Below are 20,114 nucleotides of genomic sequence, written 5' to 3'. Positions count from 1 at the left end.
ATGCTCCCCACTGTTACCGTTACAAAATGGTCGTAACATAACCATTTTTTGATACCTTGCTAAAGAGTTAATTTGGTGGGTGTTGGGAAAGAAAGGAGTTACAAGAGGATATATTGACATGATTAAATATATGAATGAGGGAGCAGTAACAAATGTGAGGACCACTAAGTGAGTTCCCAATTACTGAAAGCTTGCACCAAGGGTTGGCATTGAGCATGTACCTTTCTGCATTGGTTGTGGATGAGTTAATGAGACATTTGCAGGAAAAGATTCCATGATGTATGTTGTTTGTAGATGGCATAGTTTTGATTAACAAGACAAGGGACGGTGTAAACACAAAGTCATATTTATAGAGAGGTGCTTTAGAATCTAGAGGATTTAAAATTAGTTAAGACTTAAACAGAGCACATGAAGTGCAATTTTAGTAACAAGAGGAGTGAAAACAAGGAATTAGTTAAGATTGTTGACCAAGAAGTTTCCCAAAATGACCAAATGAAATACCTTGGGTCAGTAATTCATGAAAGTTGAGAGATTGAGAAGGATGTTGCCCATAGAATTTAAGATGCGTGGAAGAAATGGAGATGTGCCTCTGGAGTTTAATGTGATCATCATGTACCCGTCTAACCAAAAGAGATTTTATAGCATAGCTATAAGACCAGCCATGCTTTACAGGACAGAATGTTGGGCAGTTGCAGTGAAGGAACAGCATGTTCATGGAATGAGTTTAGCTGAAATGAGGATGTTGAGATAGATGAGTGGCAGGACAAAGGCACTCTACAGCAGGCTGACTGTTTTCTACCATTCTCTGTTCTAGTCTACCGGTCTGGCTGGTTCAATTTTGAGTCCCTCTCCTACCAGCTGACTAACTTCTTTATTCAGCGACTTTGTGTTTGGTCAAGCCTGCGAACTCTCGGCAACAGTCCTTTTTTCCCTCAATATAACTTCCAATCTAGCCATAAAGAGCCTCCTCCCCTGCAGCTGACAAGCTGGTTGGAGGAAATAGTTAGATCTCATTCCGTCTTGCAAAGTGTTTGTTTTAAAATGAAGTTAGTGCTTTTCTATCTTCTGCCCCCCGTCTGTGTGCTGACCAATAGGGCAAATATCACATTGCACTCACTTCCGACCCACCATGGGACCGGCACGAACATTTGCAATGCTTCATTGTACTAATCTACATAAGCTATAATCATGAAATAAAAATGGAAATAATAAACTATCACATGCCAATTGTGATTTGTCAATTTTAGGCAATGGGTGTAAAAATATTTATGTTGCTTGTAGCCACATTCAACTAACAGAGGATACCGGAAGAAGAAAAAAAATATGAGAAGGAAGCTACCACAATGCCTAACAAAGCAAATGCATGAAGTATGGTATTAACCTATTAACTTACAAAATGCCTACTCCAAATCATATTGAAATATGAGACTCTATGAACATACCTTTAATAGCTCAGAAAGTTTAGCTGTTTCTTCTCTTGCCACAGCCAAATCTCTTCCCAGGCGTTCCTATTGTTGGACATCCATGTAAAGATTAATATCAAGAATCATAATTTAAACCCCGTAGATGGTTTAGAGATCCCAACCAGTCCAAAACGAAAGATGATAGTAATGTAAGGTTTACCTTTGCTTCACTTTCAGCATAATACTGGCCTAGAGCAGTCTGAAGATTCAACAGTTCGATATTTTTCGAATCAATTATGCTAGTACAGCTTGCAAGTTTGTTCTTTAGGTCATTGATTATTTCATTCAACTTCTGAATTTCATCACTGTTGACCCTCTTAATCTCCTCCTGACTTGATATTGCCTGCTTCAGAGATTTCTCCAAACGTAATATCTGAGCCTTTTGATGTTCAGAATTTGCTCGAAGTTCCTCAATGATTTTGCTGTCCTCATCCATCTTATCTGATTCTTCAAGTTCCTAGACAATACCGTAGTATAGAAGAAACCATCTTCAATTGACTGCAGAATATTTGAAAGAAAAAATAAATAAAATTCACTTAAGTGTACATGCCAGTTCCACAAAGCATCTGCATATGCTTTATCAGAGTGATACGTATGGAAAACAGAGAAGTTCAAAATTGCACAATAAAGGAAAAAAGTTGATCTTTCTGTGATACCTTTTTAGCTTAATATGAAACCAAAACCATACCTTTGGGAAAATGCGAGTAAATCTCCTGTTTTCTCCCTCCTAACTAGAATTTTCTTTGTTATAAAAAAAAGACACGTGTAGAATTCCTGGATAATCCATGACATGAATTCAGAATGATTGAATCTTGGTAAAAATATGCATCAAGTGGCATGGTTCTTCTCCTTCTTATTTTGCTTATACATGTGGAAGAAGCAGGTACAGACATGGAAGTAAAATGGGTGTCTGTGGCATGACAAAGATGGCGACTCGCTATTCTAGCTTCTCCTTTGAGAAGTGATTTTTCATTGATTCAGTTTCCCTCTTCACCAAATTAGTCATCTTTACTCTTTATATTAAATTACTAGCAACACCCAACAAGAGGAAGAATATAGTTTCTACTTGTTGAGTGGCCCATTTTCTCGATAAACAAGGCAGGCAAGTGGTAGAAGTAACAACTAAACATCACAGGTGTTGTGAGGTCGAGCTGTTAGATGCTCAGTTTTGATGCAGGAATACATACTGCCACTGAAGTAGGGCCCACGTGAAGCTGCATCCTGTGTGATGGGCAGGTCAGGCCATCAAATTTATCCAGAGGCCTGGCTGATGGTTTCGATCACCTCATGAGCCCCATATCTGAATTTGAATGACCCAAACAGCATGTGACCCATACATTTCTAATACGCTTCTAGGCTAAACAATAGCCTTCTAAAGGCCGTAGAGTTGAATCAGTGACCCATTGTAGTTGTTTCTTTATTTAATTGTTTATTTATTTGCATTGGACAGCAAGTAGTTGGATTGTATAGGTTTCCTAAAATATATTCAGATAAATTTCCCTTTACTTGCTGAAAGTCTTAATTGGACTTTTAGGTTTTTTTTGGAGGCCTTACATTAGAACCAAGAGGAATACTATTATTAAAATTTAAAAAAAATAATAATAATAATAATAATAATTACTTTAAAAAAAAAAAAAAGGAAAAAGAAAAGAAAAGTTATTTGCTTAGTTTTTAACCCTGCAACTGGGTTATCTTCGTGAGCAATTCTCCTGCAGTGGTGGAACTCCAGCTTGAAGGTGTAGGAATGGAGAGATTTCAGTTATATTTCCTGTGTGTTAAGTATTGGAGATTTGTACCCGCTGATCGCTTCCAGATTCTACTCTTGGATTCCAGTTAAGTATCTAAACCAATCTCAGAATGAAAATTGAGCCTTGAATTGATTTTCAGGTTTAGTTCTCCATCAAGTTTTTTGGCCCTAATCAAACTAGACAGAAACAGCAACAATCACTATTGGAGCTAACAGCAGCAGAAGAGAGATCAGGCAATAACTACTAACAATTAACAACAAACATCAGTGTGTGAATATGGGAGAAAGCTTACATCTCCAGCATGGCTTGGAGGGCTCCAACTCTTCACTTTCTTTTCTGATTCAAAACCGCTTACATTTCTTATAGCACGTAATCAGATCATGTGTGAAGCTGGCAATACAATCACCATCACCAATATTATGAGAAGTTGATGTGGATTCTTGTTCCTGTTAATTAACGTCACCGAAAGGAAAAAGCTTTCATTCCCATGTCTACCAGAGGCAAGTTAAAGATTCACAGCCCTCGCCAATGCCCTAACCATGATATGGTGGTGTTTACGATCTAACAGGTTTCAAAGAGTTCGGAACATAATCCAGACAGAGCCTCCACATTATAGGAATGCTCCAATAATTTATATGTACATCATATACAAGCGTTGCATTTACAGACAGATACAAGATTCACATTTTCCATCAAAATAATCCCAAATTTTTATGAGTATTGAACAGGCACCAGTGAACATCACATCTTACTAATTGACTGACAACATTAGAAAATGGAATCAAAACAAAAGCTGCCTACATCAAAGAAATTCTACCTTATCCAACAGGTGCTGCTTGAGTCGGGCCAATTCCTGCAATGCCTTGTCCCTTTCTCGGCAGGCATCCTTCAAAGCTTTTGTCAATGATAGCACTGACTGTGACATGTCTTCTTTCCCAAGCAAATTTTCAGATGCATGTGCCTTCAAGGTATAACAAGGGGCAGTGTATAAGTACACGAACATTATAACTTTGCAGATCAGAAAGATGGATCCTCAAGTTCCACTCCTGCTGGAGGCCAAATCATGACACACACAAGTTCTTGCTTCTGAGAACCTGATAGGGAAGGGATGTCTTCCCTCATGTCAATTTTGAGAGAGGCAGTTTGGCATTTCTACAAATAAGAGCTTATTTGTTTTTTCCTTAAAAAATGAGTTTTTTTTTTTTTCAAAAAAGGATTGTTTGGTAATAGTCTAATTTTACATCCAACTAAGACATAAGCGGTTTTACCTCTTAATTCTTTAGGTATGGAGTTTTTTTTTTTTTTAAAGAGCAGAGCTTAGGTAGACATTTTAGGGCTTTTTTTGGAACAAGTTTGTCCCATAACTTTTTTTAAAATTCCCATTTTGTCCTCCTCTTTATAATCTCTTCCGTCACATCAAAGGTAGGCCCACATGATAGATGGTCCACATCAAAGGTGGGACTCACATGATGGATGGTGGACATTGAAGGTGGGCCCACATTAGCCCACATGGATGGTTGACATCAAAGGTGGGCCCACATGATGAACAACCCATATTGAAGGTGAGGCCCCACACAATCGAACATCAAACGTGACCCAATAATGGATGGTTCACATCAATGGTTGGCCCTAGATGATGGATGGGCCACATTAAAGTGTGGCCCTGCATGATGGACAGACCACATCAAGTGGACCCACCTGATGAACGGTCCACATCCAGGGTCTCACATGGTGGACAGCCCATATCCAAGGTGGCCGAACATGATCCACATCAAAGGTGCGCCCCACATGAAGGACGATGGACGTGAAAAGTGGACCACACATGATGGATGACCCACATCAAAGGTGGGCCCACATGATGGATGGTCCACATCAAAGCTGGGCTGATGGATGGTGGACATCTAAGGTAGGCCCATGATGGACGATGCACATCAAAGGTGGGTCCCACCTTTGGTTGCCCATTCTTCTTGATTGGATTATTTTAGCCGCCATGGTGAGTTTCACAACATCAGCATTTTAGAGCTGCGAATCTTGGGCCCCAGTTATACAAACTGAAAGGCTGAACATATTCTACAACCTTTCAGCCCAAACATTGTACGATATCTCTTAACATATTCCACATAAAGCAATCTTGCAGCAAAATGGTAAAACAAACATCACATTCGAAAAGAAACAAAGAAACAAATTGCACATACATGTACCAAACAATGTTGTCAAAATTGTTATCATATCACAAATCATAATAGAGGTTGAATCGTATCGAATTGCAAATCTTATCATAAATCATAAGATTTTTTAAGATTTTCTTAAAATTTTGAAAAATATATGAAAAATACAAATAAATCAGAAAAAAAAAAAAAAAAAAACATCAATCCTCCTTTTCCCATTAATATGCACCAAGTAATACCTTGTTATGATAGTGTTAAAAGATTATTATCTTCCCTTTATTTTTTGGTCTTTCAAGAAATTTCCCTTAAAACACATATAAGGATCTTTTAATAATTTATATTCTTCTTACCTTTCTTGAATGTAGAATCGCATTGGAAAAGCGGCATTTGATATTGTAGACTGACAAAAAAAAAAGGGATATTTTGATTTCTAAACATCATTCCACAATACGTACAAGTCAACATAACTGTAACCATCCATAAAAACATTCCAGATAAGTCATACATCAATTTGATGTTTCAACCAATTAAGAAGTAAGAAATAATAATAATATTATTATTATTAATAAAGCTCCATGATTATACATTAAAGAGAATATACATCATTTAGTCTCGTATAAAGAACAAAAATAATAATTTACCTTTTCTAAACAATTCTTCCCACCAATTTAAAAACATGAAATGAAAGCTTGGTGAAGCTTAAAATAGAAGAGAATGAGTATGATTTGAATCGTAAATCGTAGGATTCAAATCTTAGAATCATTGGATCCATGTTAAAAGGGATTCAAATCTTTTGGCTTAAGATTCAACTCAAATAGTATATCATAAATTGCAAATTGTAGGATGTTGACAACATTGGTACCAAACCGTAAGGTTATAAGACTTTTTTTAATGGGACTGTAAGGTTGTAAATACTTACGAATGAAAGACTGGAACTTCACAGCCAATATATGTAATAACAATTAAACTAGCTGTTTGTACACTGTAGATAATCCACCATAAAGTAAAAAAGAAAAAAATAAATAAAAATACCTCATTTAAATTACTTGAATGCTTATGTGAATCATCTAAATAATTTCCACCATTTGGTTTGTGCTTCATAGACCGTTCCAAAGCAGCCTCAAGATCAACTTTCTCTCTCTACATTAAATGAGAGCTTGTCACACCATATGCAGGATCCCAAACTAATTTAAAAAATATTGAAGGAATAAAAATAACTGGAAGCATACAGAATGCGGCTGAGGTAAAATAGAAGTTGCATGAGAAATACCGATAACAACTGCTACAGATAAAACAAAAGCATACTTCATTCTGGAATGTGCAGAAGTATAAACCTTAAGATTGGCATTCTCCTTCTCTAAGGTCGCAATAACAGTTTTCAAACTACTCTTAGCAGGTTCCTCTGTTTCTTCTTCCAATTCTCTTCTGTTCAACTCAGATTGCAGTCGTTCCATCTCTGATACTTTATCATTCAGTTCGATGCGTAGTTCCTTCATCTCCATAGATGTCTGCCAGTTCAGAAATCTCATAGCAGATATCAAAACGCTAAAAAGGGTAAGAAATTTCATGACTCAAATTGCAGATGCAACATGGTAACATTCTGGCGTCCTGTTGGATGATTTCCTACACGAATTAGAGGACTGATAAAATGCAAAACAAGGAGCTCACATATTTAAGGTCTAAAGTTAATAAGAAACAAGCAAGCAGTTAAAATAAGTCAAGATTGGTTCTATGCCAAGTTACCAACAAACTAATAATGATGAACAGTTTGCACCCATTAGGGACAAAATCCAAAGGATGCATTTTTTATGCTACAAGTAGAACAAATAAAAGGATGAAACTTTAAAAAGTCTTAACAAGTCAAACTGAAAATTGAACACACACTAGGATCCCTGGAATAGTAAAATAATGGATGAATTTGTGTTAGTCAACCACTAACCAATTTCAAGTGCCAGAAAGGATTGAGAATATGCACCCAGGGACCAACTCACAATTACTGTATAAGAAAGTACAACTTACTTTGTCCTTATCCATCTTTAACATATGGAGCTCCTTTTGAGACGATTCATTCAACTTGCTTTCCCCTGTAAAAGGCAGACAATCAAACAACAGAATGTTTATTTTTATTTTATTTTATTTTAAAAGGCAGCACACTCAAAACTTCCATATTGCGCAAACAATACCTTGTAACTTTTGCATTTTCATTGCTAAATTCCCATGTTTCTTAAATTTTATATATATATATATATATATATAGGGAAAAGGTTTTATGCGGTCAAGCTCATGGGAACTTCCCATGAGGTCGAGCTGTGTGGGCCCCACCGTGATGTGTGTTGAACATCTACCCCATCAGTCAGATACACCATTCCATGGTGGGCCTAGGGCTTAAAAATCAAGTCAATCCGTGACTTTTGTGGGCCACACCACATACAAAAGTTGAGAGGGGTTACCCCCCATTAAAACATTCATAATAATTTGTTCAGCCCACTGAGAACTGGTTCACAAGTCCTGCCTATCCATTATGTGTGTCCCACTTGGATGAGGGGTCAGACCAAGTTTCAGACGCATCCAAATTTCAGGTGGGCCCCACCAAGTGCTTTTATATGTTTTAGTCATGTCTTCACATGATTTTAGATGGTATGGCCCACCTGAGTTCCGTATATGGCTGATTTTTGGGATATCCCATAATTTAAAGGAGACCCATCAAATGCACGGTGTTGATGTACGACACACATCATGGTGACGCCCACACGGCTCGACCTCATGGGAAGTTCCCATGAGCTCAACCGCATAGAACCTTTTCCCATATATATATAAGGCAGTGCACTCAAAACTTTCATATTGCTCAAACAGTACCTTGTAACTTTAGCATTGTGTTCGCTAAATTCTCATGTTCCTTTTCAAGTTGTGCCCTTAGTTGTTTTATCTCCAACTCATGATCAGCCCGAATTGCTGCCAAAGCTCTGTTCTCCTCTAGAATATCTGCAAACTCCTACAACACATTCATATATATATCTCATCAAGCCTATCATCAAAGATAAGCATAATAGAAGGAACTATAGGACAATGGAGCAGCAGAAAACATTTTGGGAATATTTCATGCAAAAACTCAAAATGCCAACCTTCAACCGATAACAAAAAATAAGTGACAACAAGTTTAAATATGACAATTTCAGAAACCATCTTAAGCAACAGGGGAGACTACCCAACAAATAAATAAATAAAAAGTAGCTGAAGAACCGTTACAAAAGAAATCCATCATAACATGCATTCATCAACAAGAATGAGAAAGAACCCATTTTACAAGTACCTTCTCACCCCCTTGCAAATTCACAAGTTTCAGCTCCATCTTTCTTTGAACTCCATCGGACTGAGTAGCCTCCACACTACCATTGCTGAACGCATCTTGTTTGGGAAGAATGCCCTTTTGTGTGTGGTTTCCAATATGGCGACTGCTTGCTTGAGTAGTATGCCTTTGCTGCCGGCTAGGCGATTTGTCACCAGTACCCTGATTTCACGCAGAGATTAGCCAAAGGTGTAATATGAAGGCAGCATAACAATACATATCATGAGAGTTTCACAAACCTTGAAGAATTTTAAAGAAAAAGAAATAATCTCACAAGGGAGGATTTGATGGGCACATCAGAGGACCTACTCAGGTGCACCAGAAACAGAGACAGCCACCCACATCAGCACAACTTTCTTTGTGGGTGGGAGATGAGTTCTAGATGGGGCCCACCAGGCCATTTTGAAGACCTCACATGCATTGGACGTGCATCAAGAAGACCCCACTTTGGGATGATGCATGTGGATTGCTTAGGAGACCATTTTAGTCATAGGATTTCTATTTCGTGTCAATCCGACCATTGGATCTTGTCGATCAGGCCATCAGGTCATCAAATCTTTTAGATATAGACCCCTTGGACTCTGATTTTGCTTTCTTTATGTTTTTTTTATTATTATTTTTAGGATTTATTTCATTATTGAGATGATAATGAATGTTTTAGTTTTCTTATTTTGGATGATGGGCTATTTTACTTAAGTGAGTGGCATATTTGTAATTATTTTAAATTTTTACTTCCGAATTTTTAATTATAAAAGCACAGAGGGGGGTGGAGTTCCAACCTCAGTGGTGTTATTGAGAAGAAAGAAAAAAAATAAATAAATAAATAACTCTCTTGTGTGAATGAATTTCCATCCTTGTGTTTTATGGTTTGTGAGAAACCCTCCCTCTTCCAATTTAATTGTGAAAGGGTAGAAGCTTGTTTGGTAATGAATTCTCCCAAGTACATCCTTCTTCTTTCTCTTCTTCGAGAGGTATTCTTCTTCTTTTCTTGTCTTCCTTTTTTCTCTTCTATTACAACCTTCTAAACCCTAGATCTTTTGAATCCCTAAAAACTTCATTCCTAAATGAATCCAAAACCCTAATGAAAATCTGATTTTTATTTTTATTTTTTTTGTGAAACTTTTCCCAAACCAGAATTTTGCTTGCATCATTATCTATCCACATGTTTGTTGCACTACCCACGCTAGATTGGAAGTCCCTACTTCCAAGTGGGCCAATCTTGAACTATTTTATATTTTTGTGCACCGCGTATGTGAAACGATTTTCATGTTATAAATCTGAATTTCCGAATCTACTATGAGGATATGTTTGATTTTACATGTTAATTGCTTAAATTAATGTGTAATTGGTCTCTCATCTTGCATCCTAGCATAGTTTCCATCATCCTACATCAGGATTAGGAGGGGAGAAATGAAGTAAAAATAGAGAGTAATTTTTTTTCATGAGGCGGGCACTAGGACCCTCATGATAAGTCTATTAGAAACGGACACAAGAAGCTGAGAGAAAAGATTACAAGTTGAAAGAAATTTGGTTCCGGCAAGGTTACAATTTATTTTGGAGAGAAAGCTAACACATTGCCTTCTTCCATAATCTTTAAAGATTGGAGTGAGTCAATCTTAGAGATGATCAGCATAATGGCCCAAGGGCGAGCACTTGAGCAATATCTGGACAGCCAGATGGGAGTGAAATTCAACCCATAATCGATTGAAACCGCATGTGCAACATGCTTCATGGATTCCCCAAATATCACATCAGGGTGGATTCCATCAATGTGGATGTAGGAGAGAACTCAAATTCATAGTATCACACATCTTTCTTTCTTTCCTTTTTTTCCTTGAGAGTATCGTTGAGGGCTAAAGTATCTTAATGCATGGTGGTAAGCTGCCAAATAAACTCTTCAGCATTAAACCAAGGCAAGTGATGGGTTTAGGTGTGGGCGACGTGGCGCTAGAGAGAGTTAATTAACATATGTTTACTAGATTGGTAAAATGTGACTTAAATGTACAAGGAGACCATTGGATAATTTTACTAATTTGCCTCTCTAAGGTTGCCCTACCCTAAAGAAGTTTGGATTTATGACATGTTATAGGTTGGATAGTTTGAGATTTAGTGGTAATTGGGCAGTCTTTAGTTATGGAAGGTTTCTTATTAAAAGGGCGAAGGCCCTCGATTAAGTATCCTAGGACTTGATTTAAGGGTGTGGATTGGGAATTGAGCTGTTTGAACTTTGAAGGTTAATTCAAGTCCGTTTCATGTTGTAAAGGGTTTTCGTAGGGTTGCCACTGGAGCTAATTTGGTTGTGAAAAATGCCACAATCTTAGATGGTTTGAACAGGTAGGCTGTAATTTCACGAGGAACTAAGTGGGGGATGTTGCAAAGGGAATGACATTTTCAAGTCCAAAAGGGATAGATCAAGTTATATTTGTCAAATTGGTCAAATTAGACTGATTAGGTTTCTGATTTCATAGGGGTCACAAAGGTCACATTCAAACTTGTTCCATGAACATGCTTTTCTTACCAGAAAAACTTCATTAATTTGGACCGCAACTTTGCGCCTGATGGACAAGCATCGATATTCACTTGAAATATGTAGGTTTAAATTAGGGTATTTTCAGAAATTACAGGTTTCATCCAACCCAAACAATTTTTTGAGTTTCGAGCATAGCTCAATGCTCAAAAACTAGAATGGGGTGAACTCAGGCTTGTTGGAAAGCTGACAATTATGCCCTAAAACATGTCATAGGTTTGATAACTTCAGCTCTTAAAGTGACTCATGAAAAAATTCCCAGAAGCTCAGTTGCGTTTTCTGGAAAAAGTTATAGATGGATAGGTTCGTGTCAGGTTCTACAAATGTTGATTATCTGGAGGTCTTTCAGCTATCTCCTTGATATATGGAAAATTATACAAGGTCCTCGTTTTCTATGATATGAATTAGCATCCTCCATGAATCTCATAAGAACACGACCTACAAGATTGACTCTAATTCTAACTAGTCCAAATGATCGATTCAATTCATTTGAACTATGAGCCAACAATGTTGTGCATATAATGCAGGGGCATTTTCACACCGGGCTCGAGTGGGGTTGCCTGTGAGATGCGGGGGCACACTCGGGGTGGGCGGGACCCACGGAGGAGGTCTCGTGTTCGAGACTCCTCACAGGGGGTGATTAATGCGCATTTCACACCGGGCTCGAGTGGGATAGCCTGTGGGATGTGGGGACACACTCGGGTTGGGCGGCCCATGTGAGGCGGTACCCATGTGACTTGGGGCCCATGAGAGGGGTTCGGCCGAGGTCCTAACCCATGAGATGTGGAGCCTGGGCTATGAGATAAAGAGATTAATTCGCCATGCTCTAACAGTTCGAGCTTTTAGAGCAAGTGGCTAATTGTCCTGCATCAGCATGGCATAACATTGATGAAAGGTACTGTGAGGAGAAGAACAGGTGCCAGGTGCTACACAAAGCTGAAATTAAGGGACGAGGGAAGGGTTGTAGGCATGTAGAATCATAAGAAAAATATAAGCACATTTTTATGAGATGAACTTGCAAAGAAATTAATATTATATATTGTAGCAATTCAAACTGAAAAATATGAAGCGCATGCAAAGAAACATGAATTCATATGTGGCATAGCCAGAAGAAACTCCAACTGAACTCCTTTGACATTGAAAACATAACTGCCAGTGCCACCCATGGACACCAGGTGTCTCACACAAGCATGTGAGAATAAATTATTGAGCCAATTGAAAAAACTTATCAAGCAATGAAGGATAAATATACCATTCAGAAATCACCTTGTGCACACTTGAATTATTTATCGATGTCCTGAGGCTTTCATTTCTTGATGCATAACCAACGGCATTTGTAGCTGCCAAATTTTTCCTCAACAAGCCATTTTCTTCATTCAATCTAGAAAGTTCTTCCTGCCAAGGATAAGCAAAATAAATAAGATGTTAAGAGCACTACTTAAATCAACAAATGATGAACATATTGACTAAGCAACAAAACCAATCATATTGCAATGGGAATTGCTGAGGTGCTAAATTGATTATGAGGTATAGCAGTAATACAGCAAGTAAAAACTCGTGAATAGAAATTTTTGACAGAAAAAATAATAATAATAATAATAATAATAAATAATAATAAATAAATAATAAAAAAATCATTCTTGAAGTATGTTTAATGGTTGGAATCCGTCAGATTATAACACAACAGGAAAGTGGGCAAAAATGACTTCTGCAAGAAAATGTCTAGGGGAAATCAGTAGTTACTAATGCAAACATTGTTTAGTAGGAAATTAATTCTTTAAAATAAATTCTAATTGAAATTCACACGTCATGATCATGTATGTCCCAATCTTGTTAGTTAGTATCAATGACCAATTAATTTTACTAGTTGAACATGCTATAAGAATAAAACCTGCTGGTATTTTCTGTATTTTGCAATTCTTTCTAAAGCCAATTTTACAACTTGAGTCTGCCATTGTTCTAGAGCTTTGTGAAGGCACAGCCAGGCCACTAGGTAAGATTATATAGTTGAAACTTGAAAGCAACCCTCATAAAGAATATGCCTCCATGGGATCAATAAGGCATGTTTTGAAGGAACTTAGAGCCTGAATTGTGGACACAAATTCAGATCCATGGAATAAAAGGTAGCAGATATAACTCTCAAATGTTAGTGGACAACTCTGCTACAATCATCCAAGTTTGTCCAAGTTAACCATGACCTGTAAAACACCACCTTGGTAATCTTAAGCTACCACTTCCATGTTTATTATTATTTCGTCTCACAAGGAATCTGAATTAGAAAGAATGTATGCATACATGATACACCCAGTATTTTAAGTATTGACGATATCGGACGATATATCCCACAATATATCTTGTATTTCACCCGTGCGATACGAAACGCATAAGTAGTGGGATATATCCCACATGTTCGATCCGGTAAGCATTTTCAATTTTCGATCCTCTTTTCTGTAAATCATGTTAAATCAATGTCGAATTGTTACAAATCCCTGATTTTTCATGTTTTGCATAAAAAATCATGGACTGGGAGCTTTGATTTCAAGATTTGGAGGAGATGGGCCAAGTTTTGGAAAAATGAAAAAAAAAAATCAAAATTTCCCAATTTCTCACAAATCGGTTGCAATCTTTGTGTCCAAACATAAAATCAAACATGTATGGAACCTGATCTGGTGATTCTTCTTTTGCTTTTGAATGTATTGTTTGTGTTTCCACACATATTCTTACATTTATAAATTAATATGATTAGACTATGAATATAGTTGCATCAATTCAATTAGACAGTGCATAGATCATGACCCCATACAAAGAAAACCCATTATGTGCACTTGTTTTTTGCAATGTTTTGATTTATAAGTGTGCATTGATGTCTTTTTTAACAATCACTAAAGTTTCGTTGAAAAATTCGACCAATTTCCCAATGTTTCCACATGTTTCCAACAACTGCGATACATGACACGATACAACCAATATTTCCCATTCGATAACCGATACATATCCATATCCTTAGGATGCGATACGTAGCACGATGCCGATATTTCAAACATTGCTTACACCCATGAGTTCAGGACATGTCAATTCAAATGGAACAATGACATCATAAATTTTAAACACGAAAGAAAACAAAGCCTGGAAGCTGCTACCGTACCTCTTTCTCCTTAAGTATAGCTGCATAATTGACTGACAATGCCTTAATTTCAGCCTCGGATGTTTGAAGCCTCTGAATTTCTGCTTTGTATTGCTCAATCTACAACGACAAGCATGGATCACACACTCGAAAAAGGCATGTCTTTGACCATAAATGGTCCAATGATAGCTAAAATAGATTTTAAGCAAGACAATATGCATCTAAAAAGAACAAAAGACCACATTACTATTGTCTGGAAAGTCAACCTGAGACATCATCCTTCCCCAATGTCGCAAAATTAGAAACTTAAACCACTTATCAGTTATCATTTAGAACTGAATTGTACAATCCAGCAACAAATACACTCTAAAAACCTCCCTACAGACTCACAAAATGCTCCAAAATCCTTGAAAACTTCACAAATGCTTAGCATGGCAAGTAGAAGAGAGAAGGTGAAAGAAGGGAAGTGAGGTGCTTAGAATATATTTCTTCTTATATTAATGCATATACTTATATTTCCTCTTATATGGATGCATATAGCTGTAGAATTGAGGGTGCACATGCATAGGCTGTGTGGCTACAAGTGTACATGCAAATAGTTGCAAGCTGCAAATATAGATGAGAAACATAGTAGCCAGTTGTAAATACTGAATATGTTCATAGTTGTATAGCTGTGAGTATACATGCCCAGAATAGTATCTAGTTGTATAATGTTGATAATTGTATAACTGTGAGTATACATGCCCAAAATAGTATACAGTTGTATAACTGTGAGTATACATGCCCAAAATAGTATCCAGTTGTATAATGTTGATAGTTGTATAGCTGTGAGTATACGTTCCCAAAATAGTATCCAGCTGTACAAGTACTGCATACGTAGGATAAAAAGTCCAAATCAACTAGATTTCCTTATATATCATCTGTAAGATACTAAAACACAATCATATGACTGTATATACAGCTGTGTGACTATATATTCGCATTAAATACTTAATATGCACTATGAAATACCCTAATATGAATGGACTATAGGGACCCGTATATCCAATTGGATTCCATCAATCATGGAACGTGCTCACGAAAGGCCTGATGTACGGCCTCAATGCATCAATTCCCTCTGCTTAAAGAAACTAATCCTCGAGTTGATAGGCAGTTGCAATCCATAGCAGCATTCTGTCTTTATAGCACGCTTCTCTCTGGCTCTGGCAGCAATTGATGATAGAGGCCCAGCCATCAAACTGACTCAATCTTCCTTGGGGTCCAGATCGTTGACGTGACGTGCCTTCTGCTTCACCATGAATATTTGATATGGCCAAGCCAATCATGGTAGGGGTTTGACCAGTACAACAATCTCAACACTCCTTGTCAGGACTTACCATTCTGACAATTAATTTATTCGTCACTTCTTCGGTTACCTCAATTGTCCATCCACTAGTAAATGTTGCGGATTGGTCCATCAACCCATCAATGTTTCTTCTGTTCAACAGATCCTTCATCTGATCTGACCATTAATCCATCCACAACCACAGGTCCATCAGTCAATCCAACAGTGGAAACATCTTGTATCGCAATACTCTCCATCGATTTCCCGATCCAACGATGGATCCATCCATCAATTTGATTGACTCATCAACTTTTATCATCCCTTCCTGTAGTCTATTGAAATTTTACCTGATTTCTTTCATCTCCTCCCGTATCTTATCAATCTTCTTCCATTTCGCATCTGACTTGCTACTACAAGACCTTGCCTCTGAGTAACCGCCATGGTTGCGTGAAAAGTTATAAGGGGTGAAACACCGATATGGCTCACCTAATAATCATAGATATATGCGGATTAAGGGAATGGAAAGATGGACAAGAACGATTATAATAGGCATGGCATGGTTCTGAATATCGGTATCGAAGGGTGTATCAGCCCAGCCAAAAAACAATACAATATAGGCATCACGTATTGGTTGATGCCTGTATCAAACCACATCAGTCAAAGTATTTGTTCACTGCAAATAAGGAAAAAAATCCAACGGAAGGGAGGGAGGGAGAGAGAGAGACTATCATTTTTATTTTTATTTTTTTGCATTTTGAACATGTATATAGTGGTGTGTCATACCACCTTTGATAAGAATGCTGTTTGTCGTCTTGACTAGTTGAAAGTCAACCAAATAGGCCCTAATTGAACAAAAATCAAGCACGATATGGTGAATTAAGGCTCATCGCATTGAAATACAACAAAAAGAAAAAGAAAACAATAAAAAGAAAGTGATGGTTTACCCTTTTTCTGATTTTCCCGATAATGATCTTTTTTCGTTTTATAATGAATGGCTCTTTAGTAAATAGAACAGACAAAAAGTGGTGGCTCTCAAAAATGACTGACACCCCCCTCAAGCAAAAAACACCCTACTCACAATACAGACACAATTACATAACACAACTTAAGAGACAATGTACAGAAAAAAAAAAAAAAAAAATTTCCAAAAGACCCTAGATCTCTGTGAGGAAATGAAGTTGATCCAGATTCCAGGCCTAAATGGCACAGCCACTGACCGCTCACCTGGCCATCCATGCAAATCCCCGTGGCTGACTCCCTCCTTGGCCAATGAATCAGCCTTGTCATTTGCAAATCAAAGAACATGATCCACCTCAACAGATCCCTTTAAATCACTAATTAGCCTTGATAGGGGCCAGCCACTTGCTATAGCCCCTCCCATCTAGCCAACGTCAGCCCAGGTTGCAAACCATATCAACAACTGATTTGCACATTACCCCACTCTATTGTCAGCTTTAGAATGACAATGACGAGCTCGTCTCTTCCTTCAAAAATTGCAGCTATTCTTTCCTGCCACAATGCCTAAAAGGAAGCCTTGAGGATTAATGTCCACAATATCTTACTGCCCAGGCCTCAAGTCCCCAACCTCAAACAGTTCCAAATAGTACCGCCCACAACGCAGTGCAACAACAACCGTCTCCTCTTCCCTCTTGCACATCTCACATATATTTGGAAAAAATATCCTAGAAGCATGGCTAGTTTTTCTGATTGGGTCGGGTGGCACGAGTTACTGGATTTGCCTTTGGGAGGGGCCAAATTCACCTGGTCTAATGGTTAGGAGGATCCTATATTGGCTCGGGTAGACAGATTTCTTGTATCTACAAACTAGGTTGAAAAATTCCCCTTGGTCAATCCCTGTGGGAACTAGGGCCCCAAACTCTTCAGATTTGAAAAAGCTTGGTTGGAAGTGGATGGCTTTGACTGGTTGATTGTTGATTGGTGGTCGTCCTTCACAGTAGAAAGCTATGTTGGTTTCAGGTTACACAGAAAACTAAAGAATTTAAAGAAGAAGATAAGATTATGGAAGGAGGAGTTTCTGGGTATGAGGGAGCAAGAATTCAATAAGATGGCCAACAAAATTCACAAGTTGGACTTGCTAGAAGAGGACAACAACTTGTCAGAAGCAGGCAGATTGAAAAAGGCAAATCTTTCCTGTAAGTACAAGAGCAAGGTTAGGGAAGAAGAGATCAAAGGGCGTCTAAGATCTAGAGCACTATAGTTTGAAAGAAGGAGATAAGAACACCCTTTTTTTTTCACAACATTGCTAGTGTACGTGCTCTTGGGAACAAAATTTCTAATTTGATGGTTACAGGGGAGTGAACTGTGAACCATGGATAAGAATCTTATCTGTGAAGCCCTAACAGCCGATACAGTCCCAAAAAACCAACTACCCCGTTTCACCCCCGTATTGCGTAATGATCATAGCCGTTACCTATACATATCGGCCTTTTTTTTTTTTTAACGGCAACTTTAATTATATTAGCAAAAGGAAAAAACATACAGACTCGAAACAGATCCACTTGACCGCTGAGGTAGCGGAAAAGCTAGGGCCCCAAAAAGAAGAGACTACAATTCTGAAACTTATCCGCGTAAGAAGTCCTATACATATCAGCCTTTACAATTGTATTGTAATGGATATGGAACATCTTGCCGATTAGTCCAGGGGGGAGCATACAAAATTTTGACAAAGATCTTAGCTTCGAGATTGAAGGAGGTTATCTCTAAAGTTATCTCCAAAAACCAGGGGCATTTGTGCTAGATACGCAGATTCTGGGCAGTGCTCTTATTGCCCACGAGTGCATTGATTTCAAACACAAAGAGAGGAAAAGCGGGCTGGTTGGCAAGTTAGATTTAGAGAAAACCTATGACCATGTAGATTGGGATTTTCTTGATTGATGCTTGAGAGATTGGGGTGCAGTATAAAGTGGAGGAGATGCATAAAATCTCATATCCAATCCCGCTTCATTTTCCATTCTAGTTAATAGTTCTCCTAGAGGTTTTCTCAAAGCTTCCTGGGGTATTAAGCAGGGAGATCCTTTGTCGTCATACTTGCTTGTAGTGATAGTTGAGGCCTCAAGTAGAATGCTGCATAAAGGAGAGGAAAACAGACTACTTACCGGGTGCGGGATTGTGAGCTTCCAAGACGGTGTTAGTCATCTTCAGTACGCAAATGATACGCTTCTTTTTTGTGAGGCGAATGCGAATTCAGTTCAAAATTTGAGAAAGATGGTGGTGTGTTAAGGCGGTTTCGAGCTTGAAAATTAATGTGGTGAAGTCTGAGATGCTTGGAGTGCATGTTGGAGGAGGACCCATTCCTGATTTGCTAGCGTATTTGGTTGTCAGGTCCACACCTTTCTGTCTTCGTCGGGTTGCCTCTTTTTATTGGGAAGCTGGCGAAACACTTGTGGGGTAAGGCGATCGAAAGGATCGAGAGGAAATTGATATCCTTGAAGGGCAGATATCTTTAACTGGGTGGTCACCTCACTTTGATTAGGACAGCTTTTTCCAATATGTCGATGCACTTTATGTTGCTTTGCAAATGCCCCAAATCGGTATTGGACAAGCTGGAAAAGCTCAGGAGAGATTTTTTATGGAAAGGAGATTCGGAAAGGAGAGTTCCATTTGCTTAGATGGGAGGAGGTGTGCAAGCCACCTTCAAAGAAGCGATGGATGGGGCTCTTTTAGGGAAATGGATGTGGAGATTCAATGTAGAAGAGGGCAGGCTTTGGAAGAATTTGGTCGCTTGCAAGTATGGGATGCAAAAGGGTGGTTGGTTTGTGAAACAACCTTCGCTTTATAGGGCTTCTATTACCTGGAAAGCGATGGCAAATATGCAACATACTGTAAGTAGGAGCATCTCTTTTAAGAGTGGGAAACAATCGCAGATTCGATTTTGGTTAGATATTTGGTGCGGGGAAAGCATGCTTCGGATAGGTTTCCCTTGATCACTCACCTTGCCCCCAATCATTTTGTCAAGGTGGCGAAGGGCTTCTTAGTGGTTGGTAAGCAGGTCGTTTGTAGGAACTTATCGGATGAGTATGTGGAGTTTTTGGATTTGCTAAATACGCTCAAGCTTGTTAAGCCCGCTTGGGAAAGTAAGCAAGGTTGGGAAAGCGGTTCCAGGGTTGTTGATTATGATAGTCCTTTGGGTTATTTGGAGATCCAAAAATGGTCGTTGTCTCTGGAATGAGAGTGAGGGGTTAATAAGGTCATCCTTAGAGTAAAAAAATCTCGTTTCGGATTGGGCAGTGTGTGTTAAGGCAGCCCTAGCTGTCCTTTTCTCTTGAGTGTTTCCGCTTTTTGTTGGGTTATTTTCTATTCACACATTGTGTGCTTTTAATAAAATTGTCATCTTTTAAAAAAAAAAAAAAAAACTCCAAAATAGGCGCAAATCTAGTCTAAAAATGACTTTCTA

General features: G+C 38.2%; 1 protein-coding gene across 3 annotated transcripts in view; it reads right to left on the bottom strand.

The window, feature by feature from the left end:
- The window catches only part of LOC131241329 (golgin candidate 4), a 30,721-nt gene that overhangs the window by 4,859 nt on the left and 5,748 nt on the right, over window positions 1-20,114 (bottom strand). The window contains exons 2-11 of one of the 3 annotated variants that reach the window (XM_058240131.1): window positions 14,398-14,496; window positions 12,519-12,647; window positions 8,690-8,887; window positions 8,236-8,371; window positions 7,399-7,463; window positions 6,714-6,887; window positions 6,412-6,519; window positions 4,029-4,172; window positions 1,624-1,920; window positions 1,443-1,508 (exon numbers count right to left, since the gene is read on the bottom strand). In XM_058240131.1, the coding sequence (XP_058096114.1) occupies window positions 1,443-1,508; window positions 1,624-1,920; window positions 4,029-4,172; window positions 6,412-6,519; window positions 6,714-6,887; window positions 7,399-7,463; window positions 8,236-8,371; window positions 8,690-8,887; window positions 12,519-12,647; window positions 14,398-14,496 (1,416 nt within the window). Of the gene's footprint in view, window positions 1-1,442; window positions 1,509-1,623; window positions 1,921-4,028; window positions 4,173-6,411; window positions 6,520-6,713; window positions 6,888-7,398; window positions 7,464-8,235; window positions 8,372-8,689; window positions 8,888-12,504; window positions 12,648-14,397; window positions 14,497-20,114 lie in introns of those variants that run through there. The other 2 variants (XM_058240132.1, XM_058240133.1) reach the window with 2 other exon arrangements.

The sequence above is a fragment of the Magnolia sinica genome, chromosome 3 (assembly GCF_029962835.1).
Source record: "Magnolia sinica isolate HGM2019 chromosome 3, MsV1, whole genome shotgun sequence".
In the NCBI taxonomy this organism is placed as follows: domain Eukaryota; kingdom Viridiplantae; phylum Streptophyta; class Magnoliopsida; order Magnoliales; family Magnoliaceae; genus Magnolia; species Magnolia sinica.
The sequence above is the reverse complement of the archived record's forward strand: the minus strand, read 5'-3'. Positions and strand labels throughout refer to the sequence as shown.